Source organism: Strix aluco, chromosome 1 (assembly GCF_031877795.1).
Source record: "Strix aluco isolate bStrAlu1 chromosome 1, bStrAlu1.hap1, whole genome shotgun sequence".
Lineage (NCBI taxonomy): Eukaryota > Metazoa > Chordata > Aves > Strigiformes > Strigidae > Strix > Strix aluco.
The window spans coordinates 168,866,977-168,878,224 of record NC_133931.1 but is presented as its reverse complement, the minus strand read 5'-3'; the positions used below and the strand labels follow the sequence as shown (position 1 = coordinate 168,878,224).

General features: G+C 69.3%; 1 protein-coding gene across 1 annotated transcript; it reads left to right on the top strand.

Moving 5' to 3' along the window:
• Positions 1-4,685: 4,685 nt before the first annotated feature.
• Positions 4,686-10,139, top strand: LOC141931791 (uncharacterized). The gene is made up of 3 exons (XM_074844358.1): positions 4,686-6,753; positions 8,055-8,258; positions 8,635-10,139. Exons 1-3 carry the CDS (start codon positions 6,216-6,218, stop codon positions 9,660-9,662), a joined length of 1,770 nt encoding a protein of 589 aa, XP_074700459.1. The 5' UTR covers positions 4,686-6,215; the 3' UTR covers positions 9,663-10,139.
• Positions 10,140-11,248: the final 1,109 nt, after the last annotated feature.

Here is an 11,248-nt window from a genome sequence, read left to right as displayed (position 1 = left end):
GGGCGGCCCCACGGGCACCGCCGCCGCCCCGGCCCCCCCTGCCCGCCCCACCACCGGGTCGCTGCCGGCCGGCCGTGCGCCGTCATCCCGGTGCGGCGCATCATTCAACCGCCGCCGTCCCTTCCCGCAGGTGAGGCCTCGCCGGGAGCAGCACCGGGAGCAGCCGCCGTGTCTCCCCCGAGGACCGGGACGGTGCCGGTGCCATGAAGGAGGACCGGGAGCGCCCCATCGCTCTGGGTGAGGCACGCGGGTCCTGCCCGGCAACCGGTCCCGGTGCTGCCAGTCACGGCCTGGCCACGAGCGAGCCGGCGGCGCGGCGGTGGCGGCACCGTCACGGTGCGTGGCAGGAGCAGGCGGCTGCGGGGCACCGTGGGACCACACCGGCCGTCTGTCCCTGCCACCACAACGGAGCCGTGGTGAGGGGACACCGACGCGACGGCATCACCGGCGGCATCGCCCCCGTCCCTCTTGTCTCTGTGACAGGTTACGCCGTCACCAAACCCGACATCCTGGCCGAGGTGGAGCGAGGGGAGGCAGCGGCGGCAGCGGGGCGCTACGGGAGCACCGGAGCCCCCGGCCGCGCACGGCCCCCCGCGGGCCCCTCGCAGGGTGAGCGGGACACAGGGGCACCGGGGATGGGGCTGGGTGATGGGCCGGATCCCGTCGAACCGGCTCGGTCCCGCGGGATTCCCAGTGAGGGGGTCGCTCCCCAACCCCCTCCTGTCTCCGCAGGGGACTGGCTGGGGAAGGAGGTGAAGAGCGAGGAGGGGGTGTCCCCACCGCCCGGCTCCCCCCCGTCCCACCACACCGGCCCCAGCGACTTCCCCGTCCCGCTGCGGGAACAGGCCTGCAGCTACTGTGGCATCCCCGAGCCAGAGCCGACCCCCGGTGCTGGTAACGGGGGGTTCATCGCCACCATCCCCGGCCTTCGAGAGCCGCCGCTGCCGGCCGGAGCCTGCGATGGAGTGCGCCGAGTGCGGGCGAGGCTTCGGGCAGAAGCCAGACCTGGTGCGGCACCGGCTGGCGCACGGCGGGGAGCGCGCCTCCGCCTGCGGCCGCTGCGGGAGAGGCTTCGCCGAGCCGGCAGGGCTGGGGGCCGCGGGCAGCCCCTGCCGCCCGACCCCCGGCGCCGGCCGCTCCCTGGGGACGGCAGAGGGGGGCACGGCAGCGCCCCGGAAGGAGCGGAAGGAGCTGTCGCTGACGGAGAAGGTGCGGGTGCTGGAGATGCTGGAGGGCCCCAAGGTGTCGCAGAGCGAGCTGGCCAAGCGCTTCGGGGTGTCGCAGCCCCAGATCTGCCGCATCATCAAGAACAAGGAGCGGATCCTGAGCGAGTGGCACCGCAACGGCGACCCCGAGCGTAAACGCAAGCGGGAGGGGAAGGACGTGGCCCTCGAGGCGGCCCTGCTGCGCTGGGTGGAGGGTGCCCGCGCCGCCGACCTGCCCGTCAGCGGCCCGCTCCTCCAGCTCAAGGCCAAACACCTCGCCGAGGCGCTGGGCCGGCCTGACCTGGAGCCCAGCGGCGGCTGGCTGGCTCGCTTCGAGGCGCGCCACAACCTCGCCTTCAAGAAGCCCCCGGCGGAGAAAGGGGATGCAGAGCAGCCGACGGCCGAGCACTGGGCCGGCGCGGTGCTGCCCGGCCTCCTCCGCAGCTACGCGCTCTCTGAGATCTACGCTTGTGGGGAGACGGGGGTGCTCCTCCCAGCCGCCTCCCCCGGCAAGGGCGAGAGTGCCGGCGACCGGCTGACAGTCTTGCTCTGCGCCAACGCTGACGGCTCGGAGAAGGCCCCGCTGCGGGCAGTGGGGGAGAGCCCCCGGCCCCGCTGCCTGCGGGGTGTCAACCTGGAGCAGATGCCCTGGAGCTACCGCGCCGGCAGCCTGGCCGGCATGACCGCCCCTCTCTTCGTGGAGTGGCTGCAGGAGTTCAACGAGGGGATGCGGCGGCAGGGGAAGAGCGTCCTCCTCCTCCTCACCAAGCACGAGGCGCACCCCTACCTCCAGCTTTCCAACATCAGGATGGTCTTTGTGCCGCTGGCCACCACCCTGGCCCAGCCCCTGGACCGCGGTATCGCCAGCGACCTCAAGGGCCACTACCGGCGCCGGTTGCTGCGGTGGCTGCCAGCGGAGCGCGGCGCGGGGCAGCCGACCCTCCTGGATGCCCTCCACGTGCTGGCGCAAGCCTGGGGCGACGTGCGCCCGGGGCTCATCGCCAGCTGCTTCCGTGCCGCCGGCTTCAGCCCCAGTGCTGGCGCCGAGGCCCTGGCCCTCGCTCCGGCACCCGGCCCGCTCGGCCAGGAACAGCCGGAGCGCCGCGCGCTGATGGACGAGGAGCTGGAGCGCGATGGGGAGCCGGTGGACAGGGACGAGGGGATGGCGGAGGGCGAGGAGGCAGGAGAGCCGGCGGCGGTGCGGCCCTGCCCCTCGGAGCGGGAGGTCTGGGGGAGCCTGGCCACGCTACGGCGGTACCTGGAGTGCCGGGCCACCTCGCCGGACCTCTTCCAGGCCTTCTACGAGCTGGAGGACACGGTGCACATGGTGTCTGCCAGCGCCAGACAGGCCCTCATCGGGGACACCCCTCCCAAGCAGTGAGCGGAGCGGCCGGCGCGTGCCCTGACCTGCTCGTGCCCCTGCCAGGGACATCGGGGCTGTCACCGCACCGGCCTGGCCACCGTCTCCTACGGCAACGCCGGCCGAGTTGTGCCGTGGGGTTTGCTGTGGGTCCGCGTGGCTCGGGGGCAAAACGGGGGTGTCCATTGGGGAGCACCGCGCTCTGGGTGTCACCCGTCGGGGACATGAACTGCCCGCCAAAACCTTCTCCCGCGGGGTGGCTTCTGCAGCCGGCGGGAGCCATCGCGGAGCTACCCCCGGAGGGGGGGAGATTTGCCCTGAGTGGGGTGATTGTGTTTGCTGGGGATGGGGGCGGGGGGGGGGAACGTGGAGTGTCTGGGGGAGACCGGGTGCAATCAGCTGCTGTGTCACCACGTGGTGCCCGGAGGTTTGCAACAGGCATTAAAAAGGCAGAATTCAGCAAAACGCAGTGTGGGTGGTGGTTGGAATATTTTAACGTCGCTTCCAGCCCCGCCGTGAGCCAGGCAGAGCCCCCCGTGCCCCCCCGGGGCTGCCAGGAGCAGCTGGGGCCACCCCAAACCTCCCCTTCCCCTCCTGGGCCCCCATGGGTTAATTAGGAGCCCTGGGGGTCCCCTGCACAGCCCCCCCCCCCCCCCCCCCCCCCCCACTGGACAGTGCACCCTAACAGGCACCCACTGTGCACCCTGTCCCAGCATGGTGACAGCTGCTGTGCTGGGGTCCCCAAGGTGGGACGGGGCACGGGGACGACCCCCCCCCATCCGTGCTTGTGGTGGGGACAGGCGCATCCTCATGGCACCCATGGGTGCTCTGGGGTGGGGGGTGCATGGGCAGGACACACAAGAGGTGTTCATTGGGATGTCCAGGGTGGGGGGGCCCATGTGGGTGCACAAGGGGCACCCTTAGGCCTTAGGGGTGTGTGGGCAGGGTGCACCGGGATGTGTCTGTCTGGGTGCAGGGGGGGTGCCAGGGCCCCCCCAGCGGTGCAGGGGGCACCCAGCTGCCTGCCAGAGTGAACGGGGTTAAGGGGGTCTCCTGGGGGTGCACAGGGCAGGGTGTTGGGGGGGGGGCGGGGTGCAGGGGAGCACAACAGACTCCCCCCACCCGGGGGTGCAGCAGCAGAGGGGGCATTGGGGTGCAAAGGAAGGGGGTGCAAGGGGCACCCGGGGGTGCACAGGGGAGTCCCCACGCGAATGCACAATCCCGGGGGCGTCCGCAGCACCCGGGGGGGATGCACAGGGACGGGGTGCACAGGGGGCTCCCCACGGGGCTGCACAGTCCCGGGGGTGCCCGTGCCCCCCCTGAGCGCGCCGTGCCGGCGGGTGCGCGGGCGGTGTGCGCGGGCGGGTGCGCGGGCGGGTGCGCGGGCGGGTGCGCGGGCGGGTGCGCGGGTAGTTCCCGCCTTCCCCCCCCGCTCTCCCCCCGCGGCGCGGCCGCTCGGCGCCGCCAGGGGCGCCCCAGGGCGCAGCGCGCAGGGCCCGCGCAGCGCAGCGCCGCGCCGCTCGGAGGCGGAGGAAATGAAGGCGAGTTCCGCCGAGGCGGGAGCCATTACCCGCCGCCGCCGCCGGACCTGAGTGTCCCCCCCCCCCCCCTCTCCGAGCCCGGCCCCTCCGCCGCCGTTCCCCGCTTTTCCCCCCCTTCCCCCCCCCCCCCTCCCCTTCCCTTCGCACGCCCGTCCGGCACAGGTAGGCGCCGCCGCCCTGCCCCGGGGGGGTGTTTGGGGAGGCGTGGGGGGGAGCGGGGGGGGGCGGGAAAGGCCTGCGGCCGGGGCCGGTGCCTGCCCCCGGGCCCCCCCAACTCCTCCTCCGGGGGGCAGGCACCGGCCCCGGCCCCTTTGTCCCCGGTGCCCGGCGGAAGCGCGAACAAAAGCCGCCCGCTGAAGGCCCCGGCCCTGCCCCGGGGGTGCAGCCGGTAACCGGTTGCCCCCACCACCCCTGAGGGGGGGGGAAAGGCCGTTGCGGCGGGGGGAGGGTGTGGGGGCGTGTGAGGTGCTCGACCGAGGCCTTGAGGTGGCTGCCGGAGGGGTCTCGGTGGGGCCTGGAGATGCTGAGGGTGGTTAAGGACTTTGCCGTGGTGCTGGGGGGGCTGAGGGGGTCGGCGGGGCCAGGGCTTGGGGTGCGCTGTGGTCACGAGCCTTGCCAGTGGCCCAGGACGTGGCCGTCAGGTGCTCACCGTGGCCAGGGGCTTTGCTGTGGGCCCAAGACCTGCACCGTGGCCACGGTCTTTTGCCAGGGTCTTGAGGCACTCAACGGGAGCTTGAGGTGTTGACCATGGCCAAGGTCTCTGCCGCGTCCCCAAGGCCCTCACTGGGAGCTTGAGGTGTTCACCATGGCCAAGGCCTTCGCCAAGGTCTTCGCCATGGCCTTGAAGCACTTGCTATGGTCCGGGTCTCTGCAGTGGCCCCAGGGTCCTTGTGAGAGCTCGAGTTGTTCACTCTGGCCAACACTTTTGCCATGGCCTTGAAGCACTCACCATAGCCATGGTCTTTGCCACGGCACCGAGAGCCTCAGTGGGAGCTTGAGGTATTCACCATGGCCAAGGGCTTTGCTAAGGTCTTTGCCATGGCCCTGAAGCACTTGCTGTGGCCATGGGCTTTGCCATGGCCCCAAGGCCCACAATGGGATCTTGAGGTGTTCACCATGGCCAAGGCCTTCCATGTCTTTGCCATGGCCTTGAGGCACTCACCATGGCCAAGGACTTCACAATGACCCCAAGGTCCTCACCAGGAACTTGAGGTGCACACTGGGGTCTTGAGGTTCTCACCACGGCCAAGACCCTTGCCAAGACCTTCATCTTGACCAAGGTCTTCACCACAGCCTTGAGATGCTCACCAAGGCCTTTGCCATGGCCCCTAGACCTGTTCCAGGGCCAAGGACTGTGCCATAGCCCTGAGGCCCTTGCTGGGAACCTGAAGTGCTCACCGTGGCCGAGGTCTTCACCACGGTCTCATGTTGCGGCCCTGGTGCTTTCACTGTGGCTATAGCCCTTGCCGTGGTGCTGAGGTGCTTGCCGTCACTGAGGTCCTTGCTGTGGACCTGAGGTGCTGACCACGGCCAAGGCCCTCACTGTGGTGCTTGCTGTCGCCTGGAGGTGATGGCCATGGCCCTGGAGCTGTTGCTGTGGCTCCTGCCGTGGCTTGCCGAGGCCGTGTCCTGCAGGCACTCACTGTGCAACCCGAGGCGCTCCCCATCGCTGTCAGCATGGCCGCCAGGCCCTCGCTGTGGCCTTGAGGCACGCCCCGTCACCCTCAGCCTGGCCCCGAGGTGCTCCTCAGCACCCTCAGCGTGGCCCTGAGGCACCCACCACGGCCCCAAAGCGCGTGCCGTGGCCGAGGCGCTCGCCGTGGCCCCGAGCTGTGCGTCGCGGCCCTCACCGCGGCCTCTGTGCGCACAGCGTGACCACGACCCTCTCCGCGGCCCCCGTGGTAGCTGGCTGGGGGCCCCTGGGTGCCTCTGGTTGGAGAGGGCCGGGGGCCCTCGCCATCACCCCGCGCTGCCGCCACCCACCGCTGCCCTTTCCTTTTCTCCCCTCCCAGGTGCTCTCGAGCCGGGGCGAGGGGATGAGGTGCCCCCCTGCCGCGTGGTGTGCCGAAGCGGCTCTTTAGATCCTCCCCGGCCCAAGCCTCCCCTGCCATGGATGCCTCGGGGGCTCTTGCTTCGGCTCCCTCCTCCGCGGCTCCCTCGGGCTCCCGCAGCCCCATGTTCCCCCCAGGAGCTGACAGAGAGGAGTGGGGACCGAGGTTCAATTGTGCCCCTTCCACCTCTGCCGCAGCCTCGCAGGCGATGCCAGCGTCTGGCCGGAAGAGGAAGGCCAACTTCTCCAATGACGAGACTGAGACGCTGGTCTGGAATGTGGTCCGGCATTTCAGCGCCCTGTATGGGTCTGAAGCCCTGCGGGCTCACCCCGTGCGGCGGAAGCAGCTCTGGACCCAAATCCAAAGCCGCGTCAACTTCCTGGGCTACACCGAACGCTCCATCGACGACCTCAAGCACAAGTGGCGCGACCTGCGGCTGGACGTCAAGAAGAAGATCACCTCCAAGAAGCACCTGCCCATGAACCGCGCCGGCGGGCCGCTCCACAAGCCGCGCCTCACGCCCCTGGAGAAGATGGTGGCTTCCACCTTCCTGCAGGCCAGCCACGACTCGGAGCCCGAAATCATCTTGGACCCAGGTCAGTCGTGGTGGTTCTCTGGGGAGAGGAGAGTTGGAGCAGCTGTGTGCGTCCCCACCTGCGCTCTCCGAGTGACGTCCGGCCTGGTAACGTCACCAGGCCGCGGTCCCCCCCGGAGCTCCGGGCTCTGCCGAGCGGCGGCGTGGATCGTGGAAGGAGACTTGGGGGTTTTTGCTCTCGTACGTGGTTTGTGTCGGGGTTACAGCGTCTGGCAGAGCCGTGCTCCTGTTGTGTCTGAGCAGCAAACCGCCAGCGTTGGAAACTGTGCGCTGGAATTAAAAACCCGCTGCGGAAATAACCCGGGATCAACAGGAGCACCTCAAACTTGGTGGGAGCGGGTCTTTTTTGGTTTCTTTTTTTTTTGCCTTTAATTCGATGCGGTGCCTGGCTTTGCTGGATACCATCTAAAAGCAGCCGGTGAAAGATGGGATTTTATTTCCCCCGTTCCTTTCAGGGCCAGTGTCCCCCGCAGTTAGCCGAGGTCAGAGCGAGCGGGAGCAGCTGCCTCGGTGCAAAGTCACCGTCCTCCCGCAGCGTCTCGTGGCCGGGGGAGCCGGTGGGTCTCGATGGGGCTGCGCCCTCGACCCCGCCGTTGCCTGCAGAGCAGACTCGTGTCTCGGCAGAGCGCGGAGCCCTCTTGCCTGTCCTGCTCTTGGGTAACGCCTGTTGAGCTCAAATGCCCAAGAGACGCTCCAGGAGAAGATGTCGGTGAAAGACCCGACATCGGTGGTGTGGCAGCCCTGAGCCAGGCCCGCGGGTACGCCCCAGCTGGGCTTTGTTACTGGCCTGCAGGCAAATACCCTCCCTGCCCTTTCCACAATTGTGGAAATCCCCAAAAGGGATATATCCGGCTTATTTGTGTCCCTGGAGGGCACCAGGGTCAGTTGTTCCTGCTCCTTCCTCCGCCCTTTGATTTCACCTTGGCCCATCAGGTTTCCGTGGGGCCGGGTGGGCGGCGTGGGTCTCGTTTCACTCGGTCCAGGCTCGGGCTGTCCCTGAACCAGATGCTGGTCGTGCTGCTGAGCAGACGGTCTCTGGGGTGGAGGAAGAAGTCCTGCAGGATGTTTAGGAGATGCCAACCCCCTTGGGGCCGCGCGAGTTGAGGATAGTCCCCAGGGCAGACGAGGGCGAGCGGTCGGGCCAGCCGGCCTTGCAGGGGGAGCGTCTGTGCCTCGGTGCGAGCGTCACTCCGCCGCAGGTTCCGACAGGGCCCTTCTCCTGGGGACCCCCCTCCGCCCTTCCGCGGGGTGCACGTGAACTGCCGCCGCAGCGGCTGAGGCCGGGTTCTCTCTGTCCCGCAGATCTGTTCTTCCCCGGCGCCACCAAGCAGTCCTTCATGCACCTGCAGCCCGGCGTCAGCCACCCCAGCATCTACATCGACACCAACGGGCAGCCCTCGTCCCTGCCAGACGTGGAGGGCTCTGCCGTGCCCCGCCTGGCCGTGCAGAGCCCCGACCCCTCCGTCATCTGCGAGTACAGCCGGGGGGAAGGACAGAGCAGTTCGGGTGAGGCTGCGGGGGCTTTAGGCGCTGGGGGAGGGCGTGGGGTCTGGAGGGAGATCCGCTGGGAGCGCGGCGGCGGCCCGTAAAAGCTCGTGGTGGTGGTTTGCACCGAGAGCCTGGTCCTGGCGCTGCAGGGGACACCCAACGGGAGACGGTTCCCCACATCTGCCCAGCCTGGGCGATTGTCTCCCAGTCGGTGAGGCCTGAAGGGCTGCGGATGTGTCACAGGGAACCCAGAACGCGGCTCCGTAACGGCTGAGGGCTGTTTGGTGGTGGGAGAAGGCGAAGGCTGTGGCCGTCCCTGCGTCGCACGAGGAACTCGCTGCGAGGGGCCGGGGCAGCAGCCAGGGCTCACTGCAGGGCTTCTCTTCTCTTCCAGCTGAGTCGGGACCGGAGCTGCGGACTCCAGACGTGTCAGCCATTTCCCCGTCCTTGCGAAACGAGTCCCTCGTCTCCTACGCCTCCATGTCGGAGGAAGAGGAACGGGAAGGCCGCGAGGGGGAGAGGGGCCACGGCGGGGCCGCAGGGATGCAGCCTGGGCCCGAGGCCCCCATGTCTGCGGAGGAAGACATGAAACTGTCCCGCCAGGCCATGCTGATCCGCCGCTGCAGCTCCCAGGGCTCCGTCACCTCCCTGCCCGAGGACCCTCTCAACCCCGTGGACGCTCACTCGGACTGGGGCCATGAGGGAGTGTCCGACTTGCCCCCCCTGGGCCGCGGGCTTGACTCCTCGCACCCCGAGGAGCAAGCGGGGGGCCCGGGCCCGGAGATGGGCGCTTTGCCCAGGGTACTGATGGGGCCCACCTGGGAGAAGCCGACGGCGGAGGAGGAGCCCCCGGCCCGCTCCCCGCTGCACGGCGCCCTGACTGAGGAGTCGCTGCCCTCCTCCGCCTCCCCCCCGGGTGACGCTCCCGCCGCCCCCGGCCCGCCCCGCGGCCTGGGCTGCTCCCGCCTGCGGGACGACCGCCGGGAGAGCTGGAGGACTAACATCCATCACCTGCTGGACCTGGAGGAGCAGTGGGACCAGCTGTACCACCAGGAGCTGGCCATGTGGCAAGAGGAACGGGCCACCCAGCGCGAGGAGAGGGCCCGCGACCGCGAGCTCCAGTTCCGCCTCCTGGGCGTCCTCACGGACATCCGCGACGAGCTGCGTTACCTGCGGCAGGAGAGGGCCAGCGCCCGGCAGAGCCAGGCGCCGCCGGCCGAGCCCCGGCCGGACCCCAGCCCACTCCTCGAGCAGCCCAAAGCTGAGCCCAGCTTCCCCGAGCCACAGGCCGGGACGGCCAGCTGGGGAGAGACCGCCGTGCCCAGCCGCAGCCCCTTCGGAAACCGGGGCCGGGGCCGGCGTCGGGGCCGGCCGCGCGGTTCTGCCTCCAGACACAGACGGCTCTTCCTCGCCAACAGCTAGGGACGGGCGGGGACGCCGTCCCGCGAAGGACACGGTGTGCCCGCGGCCCTCCCGGCGCGGGGTTCCGGCCACGGACACGGGGGAACGGTGTGCGGGGGGGGTGCACGTGAGCGTGCGGCCGCCGGCGAGGTCCCCGCGAGCACGGGGATGGCTCGCGCGCCCCGGGGAGGGAGGCGGCGATACACACGCGTGCGTGAGGCGTGTGAGCGTCCACGCGGCCTGCCTGCGCCCACGGCTCTGCTGCTGCCTGCGCGGGCAGCCCCGGGGCAGGGCTGGCGAGCGGGGAGGCGTGCGCGGGTGTCGGCGGGGCGGTGTGACAGCGCTAGTCGAGTAGGATTACTACCTTTCAGGGGGGTGGGGAGTTAGGAAAACTTAGTCGCTGAGGTGCGAACATTTTATGCAAATCATTTAATGAACTAATTTGCATATAACCATAAACTTCTGTTAAAAAAAAAAAATCCCCAAAAAAACAGAAAAGCCGTCTCTGTGTGTGAACTCGGTGGTGAGGGGGTGCTGGGCTGCCACACGGGGTCGTTTGCCCCACGGCCCTGCCCCGCGCAGCCCAACGGACTGCACGGGGCAGGGCCGTGGGGCAAACGACCCCAGGTTTGGTGGCACTGAGCTTCACCCCCCTCCTTCGGGGGAACCCAGCACCCCGGGATCAGGGTTGGGGGGACCAGGACCCGCAGCCTCGGGCTGTGCTGTCTGGGCTCGGTCAGCCTTGGCTCAGGGCAGGGTCCCTTGGGCAGCATAGGGGGTCCACAGGTAGTGAGTCGGGTCCCCAGTAGCATGCGGGGTCTCCCCAGGAGCAGGCAGGGTCCCCAAGCAATGTCCAGTGTCCCCAGGGAGTGTCCAGGGTTCCCAGCAGTGTGCAGGGTCCCCAAGGAGTGTCCAGGGTCTCCAACAGTCTGTAGGGTCCCCGGCAGTATGCAGTGTCCCCAAGGAGCGTGCAGGGTCCCCAGGGAGTGTCCAGGAACCCTCAGCACCGTGCAGTGTCCCCAGCAGTGTGCAGTGTCCCCTGGGGAGTGTCCAAGATCCCCAGGGAGTGTCCAGGGTCCCCAGGGAGTGTCCAGGGTCCCAGGCGTCATACAAGGCCCCTTGGGCAGCATCCAGGGTCCCCAGGGTGTGTGCAGTGTCCCCAGCAGTGTGCATGGCCCCTTTGGCAGCGTGCAGTGTCCCCGGGGAGTGTCCAGGGTCCCCAGGGAGTGTCCAGGGTCCCAGGCATCATACGAGGCCCCTTGGGCAGTGTCCAGGGTCCCCAGGGAGTGTCCAGGGTCCCAGGCATCATACGAGGCCCCTTGGGCAGTGTCCAGAGTCCCCAGGGTGTGTGCAGTGTCCCCAGCAGTTTGTAGGGTCCCCAGCAGTGTGCAGCGTCCCCAGGCAGCGTCCAGCGTCCCCAGGTAGCTCCAGCCCCGCACACCCTGCCTCTTCCTCCTCCTCGGGCTGCAGTCCACATCGGGGGGACAGCACAGCTAAAAAGCCCACCCTGGGCTGATGTCACCCCCCCCCCCCCACCAAGCCGCAGCATGTGGGGACCCCCAGCCACATCCCTGCTCGGTGTCAGCTCCTTTGCCACCCTGGCGGAA